The following is a 19,922-nucleotide window of genomic DNA, read 5'->3' on the forward strand; positions in this document are numbered from 1 at the left end:
TGGAAACTATGCCGACGTTGTAACTGTAAGCAGTGAAAACTAATATTTATGAGGGGATTGTGAAAGTTTGCATGACATATGGGCCTTTTATCACTGTTGATGTTTGGAATTCCCTTGAAAAGTAATGCAATAGTTTGTTATTTATGAATGAATGGACGGAGGAGTGCGCTGGGGCTGCCTGGGTTCACTCTGCAATGGGGAAAGTTAAATGTGACCTTGTTTTCTCTGCGTCGGCCCCATTCTCTACATTAGGCAGCCACGAAGCATTTTTTTTCTGGCAAACATGTTGAAATACCGTCCTTGTGTTTTCGTTACAGACACAGATCCTCGTGTTTTGGAAAAGCAAGAATTACAGCAGCCAACCTACGTCGCCCTGAGTTACATTAACAGGTAAGCACAATGCGGAATTTACAGCCGCCGCCGAGCCGGGCGCACGTTTGTTTCTGAAGGGCGTCTGCTTCAGAGACGGTGGGGATGGACAAAATGGCATTTGTGTTTCTCAGCCCGAGAGCTTGTCATAAAAGGACCCTGGAAGGCGGCTCCTCGCTGGAGAGAGGGGACGAAGTGGGTCTGGTACTGGGCTGAGCTCAGACAACCCTTGGCCTGTCCCTGAGCCTCAGTTTTCCCTGTTGTAAGTTAAACAAACTTGATGAGAGCAGGAATTCTTCCTCTTTTTTTTCTGCCCTAGACCCATTGGGCATCATTTTGATGAAGCCCGTGAATGTTTTCAGAGGCATCCAAGAAAATTAGGGTTCTGAAGGAATTTCAGTTGTGGGCGTATTTAAAAAGCAAATTCTCCCTGGCCAGATGGCTTCCTTTTGGGGTCTTTATGCCAAGCTCTCTGCCACCCGTACAGCAGGACAGAAATGCCATCTGTGACTATTTTCAGGATCACAAATGGAGAGTTCATCCACAGATTCCCCTTCTTCCTGGGCCCCTGCCCCCTGGAGAAAGTGGGAAGGCATGCCCCCTCGATGCCCCCTCGCCACCCTGGCATCATGGCCTCTCCTCCAGGACCTTTGGTCTTGCCTTGCAGCCTGTTCCTTCCACCCATCAGAGCTCCCGCGTCTCTCCGAGTTAGTCATCTTGTTTTCAATGGCTAACTTCTTCTCCCATCTGAGAGAGGTGCCCAGGGCACCTTGGTGATTCACCCATGGTTATTCTTCCACATGTGGCACCTGCCAGTGTGCCTAAGACCCAGAACCAGAGACCATCTTGTCTAACCGCCCTCAATAGACAAATGGGGAAACTGAGACATCTCAGAGGCCATTTAGCCCAACCCCTTCATTTTACAGCTAAGGAAACTCAAGTTAGGTCCCAGGGCCAAACCAGTTCTAAGTGTCAGAGACTAGCTGAGGCCTTAACCTTAGTGGTCTCTGCCAAGATCTTATGCTTGTCTTTCACTTGGTCAGCTGTCCATCAACCATCCATTCTGGCTCCATTTCAGGACAGAAAAAAAACCAAGATAGTGTGCACCTTCCTTGTGGCACCTTCCCCATGGTGCCTTCCCCATGGCGCCTTTGCCATGGTGCCTTACCCGTGGTGCCTTCCCCATGGTGCCTTCCCCGTGGCGCCTTCCCCATGGTACCTTCCCCATGGTGCCTTCCCCGTGGCGCCTTCCCCGTGGCGCCTTCCCCGTGATGCCTCCCCTGTGGTGTCTTCCCCATGGTGCCTTCCCCATGGCACCTTCCCCGTGGCGCCTTCCCCGTGGCGCCTTCCCCATGATGCCTCTCCTGTGGTGTCTTCCCCATGGCGCCTTCCCCATGGTGCCTTCCCCATGGCGCCTTCCCCCTGGCACCTTCCCCGTGGCACCTTCCCCGTGGCGCCTTCCCTGTGATGCCTCCCCTGTGGTGTCTTCCCCATGGTGCCTTCCCCATGGCACCTTTGCCATGGTGCCTTCCCCGTGGTACCTTCCCAATGGTGCCTTCCCCATGGTGCCTTCCCAATGGTGCCTTCCCTGTGGTGCCTTCCCCATGGCGCCTTCCCCGTGACACCTTCTCCGTGGCACCTTCCCCATGGTGCCTTCCCCGTGATGCTTCCCCTGTGGCGTCTTCCCTGTGGTGCCTTCCCCGTGGTGCCTTCCCCATGGAGCCTTCCCCATGGTACCTTCCCAATGGTGCCTTCCCTGTGGTGCCTTTCCCATGGCGCCTTCCCCGTGACACCTTCTCCGTGGCACCTTCCCCATGGCACCTTCCCCATGGCGCCTTCCCCATGGTGCCTTCCCCATGGCGCCTTCCCCATGGCACCTTCCCCGTGACACCTTCTCCGTGGCGCCTTCCCCGTGGTGCCTTCCCCGTGATGCTTCCCCTGTGGTGTCTTCCCTGTGGTGCCTTCCCCGTGGCGCCTTCCCCATGGAGCCTTCCCCGTGGTACCTTCCCAATGGTGCCTTCCCTGTGGTGCCTTCCCCATGGCGCCTTCCCCGTGACACCTTCTCCGTGGCGCCTTCCCCGTGATGCTTCCCCTGTGGCGTCTTCCCTGTGGTGCCTTCCCCATGGAGTCTTCCCCGTGGTGCCTTCCCCATGGTGCCTTCCCTGTGGCGCCTTCCCCATGGTACCTTCCCCATGGCGCCTTCCCCATGGCGCCTTCCCCGTGGCGCCTTCCCCGTGATGCCTCCCCTGTGGTGTCTTCCCCATGGTGCCTTCCCCATGGCACCTTCCCCATGGCACCTTCCCCGTGGTGCCTTCCCCCTGGCACCTTCCCCGTGGCACCTTCCCCATGGCGCCTTCCCTGTGATGCCTCCCCTGTGGTGTCTTCCCCATGGTGCCTTCCCCATGGTGCCTTCCCCATGGCACCTTTGCCATGGTGCCTTCCCCGTGGTACCTTCCCAATGGTGCCTTCCCTGTGGTGCCTTCCCCAATACGCCTTCCCCGTGACACCTTCTCCGTGGCACCTTCCCCATGGTGCCTTCCCCATGGCGCCTTCCCCATGGCGCCTTCCCCATGGCGCCTTCCCCATGGCGCCTTCCCTGTGGTGCCTTCCCCGTGATGCTTCCCCTGTGGCGTCTTCCCCGTGGTGCCTTCCCCGTGGCGCCTTCCCCGTGGTGCCTTCCCCGTGGCGCCTTCCCCGTGGCGCCTTCCCCGTGGCGCCTTCCCCATGGTGCCTTCCCCGTGACACCTTCTCCATGGCACCTTCCCCGTGGTGCCTTCCCCGTGATGCTTCCCCTGTGGCGTCTTCCCTGTGGTGCCTTCCCCGTGGTGCCTTCCCAATGGTGCCTTCCCTGTGGTGCCTTCCCCAATACGCCTTCCCCGTGACACCTTCTCCATGGTGCCTTCCCCGTGGCGCCTTCCCCGTGGAGCCTTCCCCGTGGTGCCTTCCCCATGGTGCCTTCCCCATGGCGCCTTCCCCATGGTGCCTTCCCCATGGCACCTTTGCCATGGTGCCTTCCCCGTGGTACCTTCCCAATGGTGCCTTCCCTGTGGTGCCTTCCCCAATACGCCTTCCCCGTGACACCTTCTCCGTGGCACCTTCCCCGTGGCGCCTTCCCCATGGCGCCTTCCCCATGGCGCCTTCCCCATGGCGCCTTCCCCATGGCGCCTTCCCCGTGGCGCCTTCCCCGTGGTGCCTTCCCCGTGATGCTTCCCCTGTGGCGTCTTCCCCGTGGTGCCTTCCCCGTGGCGCCTTCCCCGTGGCGCCTTCCCCGTGGCGCCTTCCCCATGGTGCCTTCCCCGTGACACCTTCTCCATGGCACCTTCCCCGTGGTGCCTTCCCCGTGATGCTTCCCCTGTGGCGTCTTCCCTGTGGTGCCTTCCCCGTGGTGCCTTCCCAATGGTGCCTTCCCTGTGGTGCCTTCCCCAATACGCCTTCCCCGTGACACCTTCTCCGTGGTGCCTTCCCCGTGGCGCCTTCCCCATGGTGCCTTCTCTGTGGCACCTTCCCCATGGCTAAGATAATTGAGGAGACAAGAAAGGCAAATATCATGTGGGAGTTAACAGAATAATAATCAAAAAAGGGCGTGTGGACTAAGGCTGCCTTCACTGGATAGTTTATAGGACTAAGAAAAATAATAACAATAACAAGAGTGGGAGCTGGCATTTCTACGGTGCTTTAAAGTGTGCAGCACTCTACAAATACAGTTTCCTTTGATCCCCACAACATCCCTGAGAGGTTGGTGCTATTATGAACCCCATTTTACAGATGAAGAAACTGAGGCAGGCCATGGTAGAATGACTTGCCCAGGGTATCTGAAGCCGGATTTGAACTTAGGTCTTCTTGACTCCGAGCCCAGAGCTCTATACATTATGGCACTCCCTGGCGGCCTGACCAGGCAAGTGGTCACTTCAGTCTTCCTGATACTGGCTCTCTTCTGCTGGGGACATACCCATGTACATACGTGTACCTATGTGGGTGCATATAGAAGTGTGTCTACACATAGGTATGTGTGTTTATGTACCTACATGTATATGTGCTGTGTCTACACATGCGTGTATTCTTGTGTGCGTGTGTGTTTAGATACAAATTCTGCCATCTGCAGCCCTTCCTGTGCCAGGCCAACGTGAGCTCTGCTCCTTGGGCCTGACCCCTGCATCCAGGGCTTTGTCCACAGTGGTTCCAGTAAGGGAGGACACTTGGGCCAAAGGGAGGCCTACCCGACCTGAGAGGGACAGGTGGCCGAAAGGTCCTGGGGTCATGGCAGGAGAAGATCCAGGATGGAGGCTGTCCTATGGAGAGCCTGGAGAGGCAGCCTCCCTTCCAGGCAGCCTCCTCTTGTTCTAGGAAGGAAGAGGACAAAGAGAAGCAGTTCTGCCCGGGCATGTATTGGGTCCCTTCTGTGTGATGTTGGGGTATGGGGGGCAAAGAGGGTCCTGCCCCTCCCTAGCATTTCCCACTCTCCTCAGAGGACAGGGCCTGCATCTCAGAGCAAATAAAGGCTGCCAGATGGAAAGCACTAAGGGCAGGATGGGGGGGGGGCCTCCAGGCAGGAAGTGGGGCCTGAGCCTTGTGGTGCCCTGATAGGAGATCCGAAGAGGCTGTAGGGGCCTGGGCCTCTCCCCACCAGACCTCATTCACCAGAGGAGAGGCCCTGGAGGAGAATGAGACGGGAAGGGAATGGAGACACCAGCGTGGCGGCAGCGGGCTGAAAGTAGAAGGAGCCTTCCAGAGAGCCGGCATTTCCTGAGCTTCAGCTGTGTGCTAGGCCTGGTGCTGGGGGTCTGGGGCACAGAGAGGAAATGGAAACAGGCCCTGCCCTAAACAGCCGGCTCAGACTTGGCATCAGGCCACACAGTGACCCAGACAACCACCTGGTCGATAGATATTCTGTTGTAATTTTATGTCTTTTGTCCAGGATGTCTCAGTGTCGCTGTCTTAGCAATGACTCTAGAACAGAAGGGTAAGGGCTAGGCAATGGGGATTAAGTGACTTGTCCAGGGTCACATAGCTAGGAAGGGTCTGAGGCCAGATTTGAACCCAGGACCTCCCATCTCCAGGCCTGGCACTCTAGCCACCCAGCTGCCCCCTCAGGAACGTTTTCATCTGATCAGGTTTGCCCTAAGACTGTTTGGCTCATCCCCCCAGAGCATCTCCCCTTCTCCGTCCATTCTGCCTTTCCTCGTGCCCACATAAACACTCGGATGGACCTTGTATTCGAGGGTGGCATCTTGGCTGTGCTCTGGAGGCTGGTGGAGAGCCGGCAAATGGTCATTCCCTGAGGATGACCGCCTCACGCCCGCCTTATTCTCCGCCGTGGAGACAGAAGCCGTCCGGCCCCCCCGGAACAGGCCGGAGACGGGCGCACTCCCCGCCACGCACGTCCCGGCCCTGCGGAGCGTCCCCTTGCTGGGCGCTGCAGAGACAGGGCTGGCGGAGGCTGTTCTGCTGGCCGTGTATCTGCAGAGCCAGCACCGCACCGGCACGTGGTAGCACCGATGGCCAGAGCGATGGAGACCCCAGAAAGGCGTAACGCCAGGGGCCGGAGTGCCGGGCCAGAGGAAGTCCTCGGGGCTCTCTGAGAACAGGAGAAGCTTCTTGCGGGTGAGATGGGTGGGGAGAGCCAAGCAGGGAGGAAGGAGCCTCGCTAGCAGTGCACCAGCCCCCTTGTTTTACAGAGGAGTAAACTGAGGCAGGAAGAGGGGAAGAACTTGGCCAGTCCCTCAGGAGCTGAGGCAGGATGGAAGGCCGGCGTCTGAGGCCCTGGGCCGGCGGCACCCACACTGAGATTCAGAAGACGATTAGAAGTCAGGAGGCTGGCCACGAGGCAAACGCTTGAGATGGGTTTTGGTCCTGATGGACTAGAATGTCAGATCCGCGGAATAAGACTGGAAAGTCTCCTGGAGCCCGATGCGGACGGACCCTCCAAGCAGGGGGAAGCTTTTCTGATCCTCCCATCCCAGAGCCAGCAAGAGGAGGGCGCCAGCCGGGCACCAGCATCAGTGATTGCCGGGTCTTCCTCGGAGGAGATGGAGGAGGCCGTAACAGGCCCGTGGGGCACCGAGGGCTGGTGCCAGGCCCAGAGCCCTCCACTGCTGCCCCCGTGTGTGCCATCCCCAGGCGAGCCGCTCAGACATCAGCCCGGTGCCCGCTTCACCCTCAGCCATGAGGGAGGCTTCCGCAGAGGGTCTCTGGCGCTGGCTTCACGAGGACCCCCAAGCCAAGATGTGAGCCCATAAAGCCCAGGAGAGCCAGGCGAGAGGCTTCCCCTCCCGTGTCCTCTGCCCAAGCAGGGGGTGGGAGCGCCCCCCAGCTGGCGCCTGAAGAGGCTAAGCAGAGCGAGCGTGGTGCTGGCCGCTTGCGATGCTGGCCCGGGACCTGCGATCCACAGGAGAGCCCTCGCGGGTTCCAAAGCCCTTTCTATGCTCTCCACGTGTCGAGTCGAGTGCTGTCATCACACTTGCGTGTTGTCACTCAGTCCCTGTAAAGGGCGGTAGAGTTTTCCTTAGCCCTGGCTGCAGCCCTGTTGCCTTGACGCCGAATGGTGCTGGGCCTCGGTTTCCCCAAAGTGCAGTTAAGCGGCAGAGATTCAGAGTGGGAGACAGGGCTGCCCAGGGCTTGACCCTGCCCCTGGAGGGATGGCTCGGGTGCCCTCCTTTGACAGACAGGCCAGCCCCGGTGGCGTTCCCAAACCTGGATGATTTACATGCTGGCCTGCATTTTTGCCACTGTCTCCAGTTGCTAATAAAACCAAGAGGAGGGAAAGGATTTGGGACCCAGCATGAGGCAGGTGGTGATCAAGCCTTGTCTGCATTCTCTGTCTAGGGCCGTAAATGTGCCAAGCAGCAGGATTTGGGGGAGGAGAACCCCCTGCCCCAGTCTGAGGAAGGGTCTCCGATCCCATCTCTGTAACTAACAGGGGTCAGGGCCTGGCTGTACTTGTGGGGGGGTGCTCCACTGAGACATGAAAGAAGGAAGGGAGAAGGAAGGGAGGGAGGGAGGGAGAGGGAGGGAGAGGGAGAAAGAAGAAGGAAGGAAGGAAGGAAGGAAGGAAGGAAGGAAGGAAGGAAGGAAGGAAGGAAGGAAGGAAGGAAGGAAGGAAGGGAGGGAGGGAGGGAGGGAGGGAGGGAGGGAGGGAGGGAGGAAGGAAGGAAGGAAGGAAGGAAGGAAGGAAGGAAGGAAGGAAGGAAGGAAGGAAGGAAGGAAGGAAGGAAGGAAGGAAGGAAGGAGAAAGAAAGCAAGATCCGTACATTGTCTTTATATACTATTCAAACTCCTTACTGTGGCATTTAAAACTCCAGATTGATGTATATTCTTTGGAAAGAACAGATTCATTCCCCCAGTGGAGAAGCTTCCTCTGTGTGACCCAGGGCAGGTCTCTTCATCTCCCTCAATTTCCTCATCTGTGAAATGGGAATAAGCATAGCGCCTGCCACCCAGGGCTAATGCTCGTAAAGCAGACAGAAAAGGGAGCTTTGGTTACTGTCAGGACTCGTCAGGCACTTTGTTGGATTGACGTCAGCAGATGAAAGTTTCAGGTTGTGCTGAGAAGGCCATAGAGGCTAAGCCCCGGGTTCTGCTCTGTTCTTCCTCTCTTGAGGCAGGATGTCAGTTTGGCCAATCCGGGGCTCTCCTGCCTGGCCTGCACGGCCGGTTTTCATTTGGCTTGAGTGACAGCTAACAAAAAACCTTCTGTCATCATCTTCTTCACACCCGGCAGGAGCTGGGATACTGAGCTCCAGCTGCCGAAATGCTCTGTGGGCCGCTGTCCTGGAGAGAGGGAGCGTGCCTGGAGCACAAGGGGCCAAACGGGGGTCTTTGGGGTGCCCCCGCCCCATTCTGTGGTGCCAATGAGGAAACCAAGGCCCCTCAGAAGACAGGCACTTGTCCGAGCTCACACACCAGCTCATGGCCAAGAAAGGGGGGTTCTTGTGGCATTTTAAAAGATGGAGGTGGTTGAATTGGAGGAGAACAAAAGAGTGAGCTTAGCTCTTGGATTCATCTCGCCCGTGTAAACACGGGCCTCCTTGTTTTATTGCCTGTTTTATCATCACCTCCCAGAGCCCTCCATGTCCCAAGCCACCCAGCTCCCTGGCCAGGCCGGCATGATGGAGGGTTTGTTTGCCATATTGCATTCGTTTGCTGGAGACGGCCGCCATATTTCCTGCAAAGTTGTATTTATTCTCAGGATCCAGAGCCAGGAGACTGTTTAGGAAGAAAATATTCTGCTGTTATGACCTTTTCGTTTAAAGAGAGAGAGAGACAGAAACAGAAAGACAAAGATGGAGACAGACAAAGACAGAGAAAGAGGAGAGAGACAGAGGAAGAGAGAGGGAGGGAGACAGAGAAAGGGTGAGACAGAGGAAGAGAGAGGGAGGGAGACAGAGAAAGGGTGAGACAGAGGAAGAGAGAGGGAGGGAGACAGAGACAGAGAGAAGGAGAAGGAGAAGGAGACAAACAGAAGGAAGGAGGGAGAGAGAGAAACAGAGACAGGGAGACAGAAAACCAGAGAGGGAAAAAGATGGGGAGAGAGCGCGGGGAAGAGGGAGAAAGAGAGAGAAAAGAGAGGGGTGAGGGGAGAGGGAGGGTAGGAGAGGGAGAGAAGAAGACAGAGGGAGAGAGAGATGGAGAGACAGAGAGACCTCACTGCTGAGATACCCAGCAGTGCTTTTCTAGGGCCAAACTACTGTTCAAAAGTGGCTGGTGTGTGGGTGTGCGTCTGAGTGGAGCTGGGGTGTGTGTGTGGCATTGTCTCGTGGAGAGGAGTGCCCACATAAATGTACTTATGTCCAGTTGGTCTTCAGAGAGAGGGCAGTGAAGTCCATGGAGCTCTGCCATCCCCAGGAGTCTAGATAAGAGGCCCTAGGACAGAGCCTGGCAGGGGCCTGTGATTGAAGAAGCTGAAGAGGGAGCAATGAGCGAGCAGTGTCTCACCAGCCCTGAGGAAGCAGTGTACCAGGGTTGGAGGGGTCATCCATGGCAGCTGGGGCAGAAAGATGGAGGAGGGAGGCCCAAGACCAGACCCTCCAGCCTGGGTAACCTTGGAGGGAACAGAAGCAGGAGAGAGAATGCCTTTTGCTGCCTCTGATTTAGCTTTTTGGGAGTTTCCCCAGTTTTGCCAGACTTCCGTTCTTTATTCAGGAGCTTCAGGAAACATAGAAGGGCACTACAAGTCGGATCCCCTTCCCTCAGGGAGATTCCACAGTGACCAATAATCACAGGGTGGCCATATGCTGCCTCTTTCTTTTCCAAATTTTCCACAAATGGGAAGGAATTACAACTGACTGAATTTGTCAAATCAGAGCCAGGAGCAACCCCAGAACCCAAGCCCCTTCTTTTACAGAATAGGAAATGGAGCCCAGAGAAGGGAAGAGGTTGGCCCAGGATCCCACGAGCAAGCGTTCCAGCCATGATTCAAACTCAAGCCCCCCACTTCTCCACAGAATGTAGCCTTGTCAGTACAAGGACAGATCATCTCCCCCAATGGGTCCCTGGGGTGCATATTATCTCCAGCATTTCTCAGCCTGGCCTCCTGGTTTCCCCCTTAGCAAAAGGCTTTCTCAGTGGCAGCATCTCCTGTTCCACCCCCTTCCATCACCCCAGATCCTCAACTCCCTCGTCACCACCTTCATGTTGGCTCAGAACAAGTCTCATTACTATATCTGCAATAAAAGCGCCATCCATCATCCTGTGCTCATCAAGGAAACCTGGGCGGGGATAAAAAGTCTCCGTGTTCCCAAACTCTGCTCTAGCCTCGCATCTGTCTTCCAGAGCCTTCCCGGCAGGACCGATAGGGTTTCAGGACATTGCTGAATGTATTATGGAGTGTTAATGGAGTGAATGAGAGACACAATGACAGAGAGCAAGGAGCTCCAGCCTCCAAGCCAAGAAGAGGTGCCTTTAGATCCAGCCTCTACCATATTTCTCTGGGTGACCCTGGACTAGTTTCTTCATTTCCTGGCTCTCTGAAGACCTCTCTGAGGCTGTCAATGATAGAGTGGGGGCCAGCCTGATGGGGTAGAGCCCCCTGGTCAGTCCCAGTCGAGGAGAGGCAGCAGGCATCAGTAGAGGAAGAACCAAATCTCAGTTCTGCCTTTAACACTTGCTGCCTTGGTGACACAAGATGTGCGGATGAGCCGATGGTTTTCCAACTCTAAACAGGCAACCTTCCCATTGCAGGACCATCATGGAGTAGGAGATAGAGGGTGGCCTGGGGTCTCTCTTGGTCCCATCTGGCACTTCCTGGTTGGGTAAGCCTCCACAGACCTCTCACGTTCTCTGTACTCTTAGTAACAATTTGAGAGAAAAAGGGATCGAGCAAGAGCTGACCATATTGGAAGAGGCATCCTGTGCGGAGACCAGTGTTCCTCCTTCCACCCTTCCCCAGGGGAAGGGAATGGTTTGCTTTGGCTTTTAGAAAATACTTTTTTCTCAAGGATTCTTACCAGGTCCTCAAGCAGCATTAATTCAATGGAAATCACGGCATTCTGCCAAGAACCACATCCTACCTTGGACCAGCAAGCAGAGGTGATGCTTCATCAGTCCATCTGGTAGCCATGGGCTTAAACACTTGTGACAAAATACAGAAACAGCTGGGTCCCAGTGCCTTGTCACTCAACAGACTCTCATCTTCTGCCTCATCTTCTCTTTCTGCTAGCAGCGGCCATCGGGCATGTGTTTTTATTCATGTCTTCCCGTCTTTATACACTGCCATCGGACTTGTTTGGCGATGGGACAAGACAGGCTGCAGACACCAAATGCAAACAAGATGTGGAGGTTTGAATTTCAGTTTGGAGAGAGGGGAATGCCTTCCCCATCCCCAGATGGATTTATGCGCTTGGCTCAGTCTCTTTTCCCCCACCCTCATTTTTCATCGTTGCTTAGATTTAACGGAATCAAACACATGAGATTTATCTGTCTCATACAAGGGTCTGTAGTTTGATGTCAGGAGTAAATAAAGATCATGAAAGGTTCCTGGTCCCCAGAAGGGATGCAGCCAGATCTGGTCCCCAAAACTCCCTCCTGGAATACAGTTCAGAGATGCATTTGGAAAGGCCAAGAGAGAAATGCTCACTAGTGCCTTCAGATGGGACACTCAGAAGATGGAGAGTGCGGCCGCTGCCCATTCTTTGCTCATCCACCACAGTGGTTCCAACACGAGGGAGGACTCAGCTTGAGTAATGGACATTTGGCCACGTTCTATCCCCTCAAGCTAAAACACATGTAGAGTGCTCGAGGAAACGTTGTAACCATCAAAGTAAATGTGTTTAAAATCTCCCGGTGCTTCTCTTTATCAACATTTCTCCTACCTAGTCATCCTCCAGAGAAGGATATGTTTAAAAGTTATTTTTTTCTTTTGAAAAAATCTCAGGGAGTTTTATAGATCACAGCCACTTGCCAACAACATCACTAATAATAAGAATGATCAGCAACAATAATAAGAATAATGATAGTAACGATTGGATCCAGTTAGAAACTGGAGTCTCTGCTGAAATTCCCAGCCAAGGAAGCCTTGACCTTTGTGTGTGATCCATCCTCACGTCCACAGCAGGGGTGTCAGCAAATGAAACCTTGGAGCTGTCCCAGCTGTCCCAGCTTCTGCCAGGGGCATCTCCCATGTCTTCCCAAGCTGATAGCATTAAGGGAAAAAGTAGCATGTACATCCCACTAGCACGCTCATATACCCAGCCACTGCTATCAGGAGAAATTCCAGAGCCAAAGATAGCTGAGAAAGGGCCTCTTTCCCTCCCAATTACTTCTCCTGAGATTAGTTTGACCCCTTTAGCTAATATTTTAAGGGCTTTGCAGATTCATGAGCTGCCATGACTGGAATCTGAAGCTGGCTAGTCGGCCACAGATAGGATTTGGGACTGGGCTCCTGCCTTCGGGGCTGGGGTCTCCTTTTTTGAGCGGGAAGGGATGTAGGACTTACTTGGAGCATATCTTTGCTATTGTCACCAAATTTCTGTGGCATAGTAGGGGTGATTTGAGAGCAAAGGCTCTGGGTTCAAATCCTCACTCTACTAGTTCCTAATTGTGTGGCCTTGAACCAGTAATTAACCCATTGAAGACCCAGTTTCTTCATCTGGAAAGTGATGGAATTGAATTTGGCGACCTTTAAGGGATACTTCCCAGCTCCAAATAGTGATTTTTCTCCTTTTTTACTTTGTTGCACTGGAGAAAACATTTCTTTATGCTATCGTTCATATATATTCATTTATATCATCTTATTGCCATACATGCCCCCCGCCCGATGAAACTAGCTGGTTCAGACCATTCCCAAGACTTGTATGTTGTCTCTGACGGGCATATGCAGGCTCTCTCTGCAGCAAGGGCCAAAGATCACATTCCCCAGAATACCCAAAGAAATTCCCCCATTAGTGTGCTTCCTGTTAGTAGACATACAGACAGAGACAGAGACAGACAGAGGGAGAGGGGCCAAGCATGGCTACCATATTGATTCAGAATTATTTTTTACAACTAGTGGTGCCAAATACTCAAATGAGAGCCCTTCTCCTAGCCTTTCATCAAAGCCCAAACATGGAGAATAATTAATTTGTGGCCTTGCAAGCCTCAAAATAGGAGACCTGATGGGTATAATATACAATTTGACTAGATGGCACAGTATGAATGAAGAACTAAACTATTAGTGAGGATGATCTGAGATCAAATCCAGCCTCAGACACTTACTATCTGTGTATAGCTGTACAAGTCATTTGACTGCTCTTTGCCTCAGTTTCCTCATCTGTAAAATGGGGGTAATAATAGGTTCTCTCCTCACAAGGATGTTGTTAGGATTAACTGAGATGCCTCTCTGTGCTGGTATCTGGTCCTACTGGATTATAAGCTTTTAGGATGGGGATGGTGTCTCAGCTAAATTTGGTATTCCCGCCCCCTGCCCAGACCTAGCACAATGCCCTAATAGTAGGTGCCTAACAGGTGCTTTTTGTGTTTCATTTGCATCCATGAAGTATTAACTAACTGTATACTAATGACTATGAATTCTCATGGGGCAGGCTCTGCCAGGCTAACTTAGGCATCTGGTGAGTCGTATGAACGTCACAGAATTTCCAAATTAGAATTGGGGGGATGGAGACATCCAGGGAGTCAGAATGCCCACCCATAGGGTCCAGAGCTGGGCCTTGAAGGATGCGTAGGACTTGGACAAAGAGAAAGGGGGCAACATGAGTCCAGTTGGGAGGACTCTTAGAAAAGGGCATGACCTATTCTTGCCCCCCGTGGACCATCCATCCACCATGCTTTGCCTCAGGGGTTCCCTCTGGCCTCACTTGGGCCTTCTAGGGTCCCTCACTTTTTTCAGGTACCCCCTCCCACAGCAAGGCCTTTCCTGATAGTCCCTCCTTCATCCTCCAGTTATCAACGCCATCTTCCTCTTGACATACTTTATGTGTCAGGCCTGGTGTATCTCCCCAGGAGGGTGTCTGCTCCCAAGGGCCCTTGCTGCCTTTGTTTCCCCAGTGCCAAGCAGAGTGGCAGGCCCGTTCTGGATTGGGTCCAGGTCTTGTGATTGTCAGACAGTGGTGTCAAACTCAAAAAGAAGCTGCTAAGCGGTCTGTGCAAGATGGGTTATCTGGGATGAGAAACTGCAGGCTGGGAGAGCAGGGAAGAAGCTGTCACAATAATCTAGGTGCGAAGCGATGAGCTCCAGCCACAAGAAGAGGGTCAATAGCAAGGGAAGAAAGGACCTCCTTCAGAAGAACCCCTGGACTCGACACCTGGTCAGATAGAAGAAGGAAGGGGGGATGGGGGAGGTCAGAGATCTTTCAGCGTCTGGGAGGTCTTCAGGCGTTGATCAAGAAGTATGGAACCAGGGACAGAGAGAGGGAAGTCTGGGAGAGGATGGAAAGAGGAGGTCCTTTGGCGGAGATTTTAGGTATCTGGGATTTCACTTCCATAAGTACTCACAAGATCAGAGAGCATCCCTGCCACAGCTCACCAGATGGTCTTGGAGAGTCTGGACTGTGGACCAAACTTAGACTGGTCAATGGATAGACTTGTTTTGCTGGAGAGATTCCCCCAAATAAACAAAGGGAAGAGAAAACCAGCTGGGGCTCCTCAGGCTAGGGGAGCAGCAAGGACGAAGCCCAAGAAATCTGACCCAGAGATTCAGACTGAAAACGGAATCGGAGAAGGGGGCCCAGGCTCAGGTTTCCAGGCTGTCCTTCAGCAGCACCCAGTGAACCTGGGGGACCAGCCCATCAAAATAGGACTTTCCTCCCCCATTGGAGGCCATCTGCCCTGTGTCCTGGGGCACCTCATGGGGAGTGGGGGCACCCACGATCAGCCCTGGGCTCCCCCTTCCCTGGCTCCTCCACCTTGGGCTTGTTGCCTACCATTGATTGCTCTTTCTTCCCCGTGTTTCTATATTTGGGGCTGCTCTCAACACCCCCAACTTTAATGGCACGTTTGACTGGACTGTATTCACTCACCACAAAGAACAAGTCAGCATATTTTGTATTTATTTGTGTGTAGCTAGTTTTTCCTAGTCAGTAGAATGTAAGCCCCCTGAGGGCAGACGGCATTTCATTTGTTTCTGTGTCCCAGCACATCGCAGGAACTTAAGGTGCTAATAATATATCATTATCTTGTTTAGACTTTGTAACCTCCTCTCTCTGTCTCTGTCTCTGTCTCTGTCTCTCTCTCTCTCTGTGTGTCTCTCTCTGTCTCTCTTTGTCTCTGCCTCTCTCTCTCTGTCTCTGTCTCTCTCTCTCTCTGTGTCTCTCTCTGTCTCTCTCTGTCTCTGTCTCTCTCTGTGTGTCTGTCTGTCTCTCTCTGTCTCTGTCTCTCTGTCTCTGTCTCTCTCTCTCTGTGTCTCTCTCTGTCTCTGTCTCTGTCTCTCTCTCTGTGTCTCTCTGTGTGTCTCTCTGTGTGTCTCTTTGTCTCTGCCTCTCTCTCTCTCTCTGTCTCTGTCTCTCTCTCTCTGTGTCTCTCTGTGTCTCTCTGTCTCTGTCTCTCTGTGTCTCTCTGTCTCTGTCTGTCTCTGTCTCTCTCTCTCTGTGTCTCTCTCTCTGTGTTTCTCTGTCTCTCTGTCTCTGTCTCTGTCTCTCTCTGTCTCTCTGTGTCTCTGTGTCTCTCTGTCTCTCTCTCTGTCTGTCTCTCTCTATTTCTCTCTCTCTCTGTGTCTCTCTGTCTGTCTCTGTCTCTCTCTCACTCTCCCTCCCTCCCTCCCTCCCTCCCTCCTTCTTCCTCACTTCCCCACCCCCATCTCTTTCTCCACCTTCCTCTTATCTTTGTACCCCTAGTCTGGTATATAATAGATGTCTAATCAGTACCGGCGGTTGGCAGGTTAACTGACTCTCAAAGAATCCATGGTCTCTCCGTTTGAGTTGAGGATCGAGTATGTGTACATCGGGGCTCCCTTGACAGAGAGCCTTGGGAGTGAATTAGCAAAGGTGTCCCCAGTTCTTGGCACCTGCTCCCCTCTGTGACAAATAATATTTCCCACTTTTCACCCTGATATATTGGGCTGCACACACGCGTGCCCACACACACGCGTGCTCTCACACACACTCGTGCGCACACTCTCGGCGCCTCCCTTGTCCACGTTTCTCTTTTCCCTTTCCGCGGCTGCTCCGGTGTTCCGGGCTAGCATAATCAGTCTTGGGTTAGACGGGCGGAGTAAGAGTTTGACTGGGTGCCTCCAAGTCTGCGATCCTTTCACGCGCCGTTCTGGGCTTTTCAGTGAGGCGTTTTCATGAACAAGTGGGGGCTTGTTATTAAGAAGATCTTTCATGTCCGCCCCAGCCCTGTCCTAAGCAATGCCCGGGAATGCGTCAGCCTGCTCGGCTGTGGGACGAGCGATGGGGTTCGGGCAGGGGCGCCTCCTGGAAGGGCTGCCTCCGGTGGGACGGCAGAGGCTTTCTTGCTGAGTCCAGGCCAGGGCGGGGACGTCAGCGATGATCCCAAACGGGAGCCGCTTCTGTCCGTCCGGAAGGGCATCTCGAGCTTCTCCCAGATCTCCGCCCTGCTGCCCTGGAGGTGTGGGCGGTGCCGGACACGTGCCAGGCGGCTCCCTGGGGGGCTTGCCTGGGGGTTCGGCGGACGCTTCGCCCGGACTTTGCCCTCCCGTCTAACCCGAGAGCCCTGCAGACAAACGGGGGGCGCCTCCGGGCGCCTCCATCTGCCCTCCCCGCGGCTGGGCCGGCTCGACCCCTCTCGACTCTGGCTCAGCCTCCCTTTCCAGCCTCCCCTCCACCTGTCTCTGCGGACATTGAAGACCTCCCGGCGTCCCCTCGGGCATCCCCCACCTTGGCCCGTCCAGGGTCTACTATTAGAGATAAGGCGCTCGGCGTCCTCAGCAGCCCGCAGTGACTCGTAGTCATGACTTCTCCTCTCCAGCCTCTGCATTTTAGCACGTGAGCCCAGGAGCGAGCCAGGTGACAATTTAGACGGGTCGGGAGAGCCCACTTGGGCCGGCGTCCCTCCCAAGTCACCCCGCAGCTCATCGTCTTTCCCCGGCACCGACAGCACAGCCTCAGGAAAGCAACCAGCCAAGGTGGCTCGAGGTTTGGATCCGGGTTGTTTTCTTGTCGGCCTGCCTAATAACCAGGTCATTTAATTACCTGACATGACTGAGTGTGTGCATCGGGCGCTGTCTGTCTGTCCTGGCCAATCCCAGACAGCCCCAGCTTCTCCTCGCCCAGTCCCAGAGCCCGGCTCACCCCGGGCTTGAAGGGAGGTGGGCGTCCATCAAACGCAGGCTCTGGGAGAAAGCTAATTAAAACTGTCGAATACCAAAGGCTTTGGAAAGGCCTCTGTGAAACGCGGCCAAATGCCTTCATTTGGAGACGTAATAAATGAAGCTATATAAATCATGCCTCCTTTAAAAAAATAACCCTCTACCTTGAGGGAGGGCATTTTCCTAGGAGCTGGAGAAGATGGGCCAGCCGGATGGCAGCTTTTTCCTATGACTTCACCAGCCTGGCAAGCCCTTGAGGGACTGTATAAAGAGGGGGGCTTGTGCTTTCAAAAGCCATAGTATATACTGCAGGACCAGACCACAGGTGCTTCAGGGCTGGCCATCTTTGCTGTAATTGAATGCCTCCTCTGTGCCAGGCACTGCAAAAAGAGAGAAAAGACAATCCTTGCTTTCACCTAATAGAGGCTTCATAAATGCTTGTTGACTGATCGACTGATTGATTGAGAAAGAAAACTGTGAAGCAAAACCCATCCATGAAGCAAATCCATTCTGCACCCCTGGCCCCCCACCTCTGCTTAGAGAAAGAATGCATGTTTCATCCTCTGATCTCCAGAACCAACATTGTTCATAGCAATTAAGCTGGGTTCAGACACCTTTTATTATTATTATACTTTATTTTTATTTATGATTATGCTATTATTATACTTTATTGTTACACTATTCTATATAACAATATCTATAATAATACATAATATGTATCTTATTTTCCTTATTATTATAGTTTTATAGGCGTTATGAATATTTTTCTCCCTGTTCTAATTTCTTTGCCTTGTGTTATTTCATAGTTGGCATCCCATGTGTCATGGATTTCCAATTCTTTATGTTGATATAGATCTATACATGTGGATAGACATGCACACATAGACATACAAATTCTCATAGAGGTTGTATAGATGTGTGGATGTATATTTGTGTGATTAGACTTTTAAAGGGATGTACTGATTTGTAAGCCAACACATGTACCAATGGAGGTACTGACGAGTAAGCCAACAATGGTTTCCTCAGGAGGAAATTGTCAATGAAGGTTTTTCCTCTCTGGTCTTACTCATGAATTCTCATAGTCCTAAAAAGCCATCTATGGCAATGGGCTGTTAAATCCCCCTGGCTCCATTGGTTCACCCTTCCTCCATTACTTTTAGAGGGAATGAGGTTTAAGAGACAAGGACTCCCCTTAAGATCAGAGTATCTGGGGGCACTTGAGTCACTGTCCCACTTTGTTTGGGGGACCCACCATCAGGATGTCTTCAAACTGCCAGACTATGAAGCTAGAACAGTCTAAGGGAGAATGATTCGCATGAAAGGTTTTCTAATGAGAAAAGAAGATAATAGACAGAAGATTGTAGGGTGTTAGGAGATAGGACCAAGGGCAGTGAGATGGCCCAGTAGATGGAGAGCCAGGCCTGGAGAGGGGGGGTCCTGGGTTCAACTGTGGCCTCAGACCCTGGGTAAGTCACTTAATCCCCATTGCCCAGCCCTTACTGCTCTTCTGCCTTGGAAGTGATACACAGAATTGATTTTAAGATGGAATATAAGGGTTTAAAGAAGAAGACAAAGATGAAAGAGGAGTAGAAAGAGGAGACCAGGATAGGAAAGTAGAAAGATGGCTATATTTGGTGTTAGAAACCTGGGTTCAAATCCCAGCTCTTCTCCTTACTCCTTGTACTGACTTCTCTCAGCCTCAATTTGCCCATTTGTAAAATGAGGGTTAGACTAGATTAACTTTTTGTGTGTCATGAACCCATTGGATAAGTCAGGTGGCTAACGTCAATGGGCATCTTCTCAAAATAATTTTTCCAAAGACATAAACTACATCACCTGGCAAAATAAACTGCAGGTTAGTGAAAATTAAGATGTTGAGTTTTCCCATCCATGGTCACAGAAGCCCTGAAATCTATCTATCCCTGGACCATGAACTCCTGATAAAAACCCCTGAACTACCTGGACTCAGCGAATGCCTAAATTTTCTAAGTTATCCTGTTGATTGAAGATCTTAAAATATATTCAATTCAGGAAATAAAATTATCTTTCCCCAAGGGGAGATATTGACTGCAATGCTGTCAGGTTTCTTCTGGGCTAAAACCCAAATGTCTTTTCTGCTCATAGTCTTATGGATAAGGCAATGGCTAGAGAGTAGTCTATCTTTTACCTTCTGGTCAAACAGTCAGAGAAGGAATCCCTCTCAGCCAGCTGAAGCTTCTTAACTGCTTTTTCCCAAGGTTCCATGGGAACCATCTCCCTCTCTCAGTTGATTGGCATTTCACAAAGTTCTGAGCTCCTTTTCTTTTTGCAGATGCATTTGTCATTGCCTAATATCTCCATTTACAAATCCCCATTTTCTATCTTTATCAGAATTTACAACCAGTAATTCTGCATTTGTCTTTTCCATACTTACCTCTTAATTTATTAATGTCTCCTAACTGTCTAAGCTATGATGCTACTATTTTAAAGTACTCCACAATCCCCCTTTTATTTTTATTATTAAATTTTAATATTGAATTTTCTGTATAAAGTTAGTCTAGTTGATTACAGGATGTTTCTATTGTCCACTGACTTGATCCTTTAGATGGTGGATCTTGGTTCAATATTGGATAAATGGGAAAGCAGAATCATTTCAATGTTGACTTTCTCATTAGATAGAAACCAGGAGAAGGCAGCTGCTGTGGCTGCTAAAGGGAAGGAAGGCTTCTTGGAAAGGCAAAGAAAGGTGGCTCTGGGGGTTCTACAAATGGGGGTTTTAAGCATCAGGAAGCTTTGGGTCTTCATGGATTGTCTACCAATGGCAGTTCCTTGCCAGTAGGGAGGGTTCCATTCTGATGACCGCTATCCCCAGCACCTG

At 52.4% G+C, this 19,922-nt stretch overlaps 1 protein-coding gene across 3 annotated transcripts in view; it reads left to right on the top strand.

Annotated features, from left to right (window-relative positions):
* JAZF1 (JAZF zinc finger 1) overlaps window positions 1-19,922 on the top strand; it is a 210,948-nt gene that overhangs the window by 93,378 nt on the left and 97,648 nt on the right. For all 3 annotated transcript variants that reach the window (XR_008912514.1, XM_056800431.1, XM_007505314.3), the window contains exon 2: window positions 318-390. Coding sequence is in view for 2 of the 3 variants with exons in the window: in XM_056800431.1 (XP_056656409.1) it covers window positions 318-390 (73 nt within the window). In the remaining variant the exon portion in view is untranslated. The remainder of the gene's footprint in view (window positions 1-317; window positions 391-19,922) is intronic.

This window comes from Monodelphis domestica, chromosome 5 (assembly GCF_027887165.1).
Source record: "Monodelphis domestica isolate mMonDom1 chromosome 5, mMonDom1.pri, whole genome shotgun sequence".
NCBI classification, from domain to species: Eukaryota; Metazoa; Chordata; class Mammalia; order Didelphimorphia; family Didelphidae; genus Monodelphis; species Monodelphis domestica.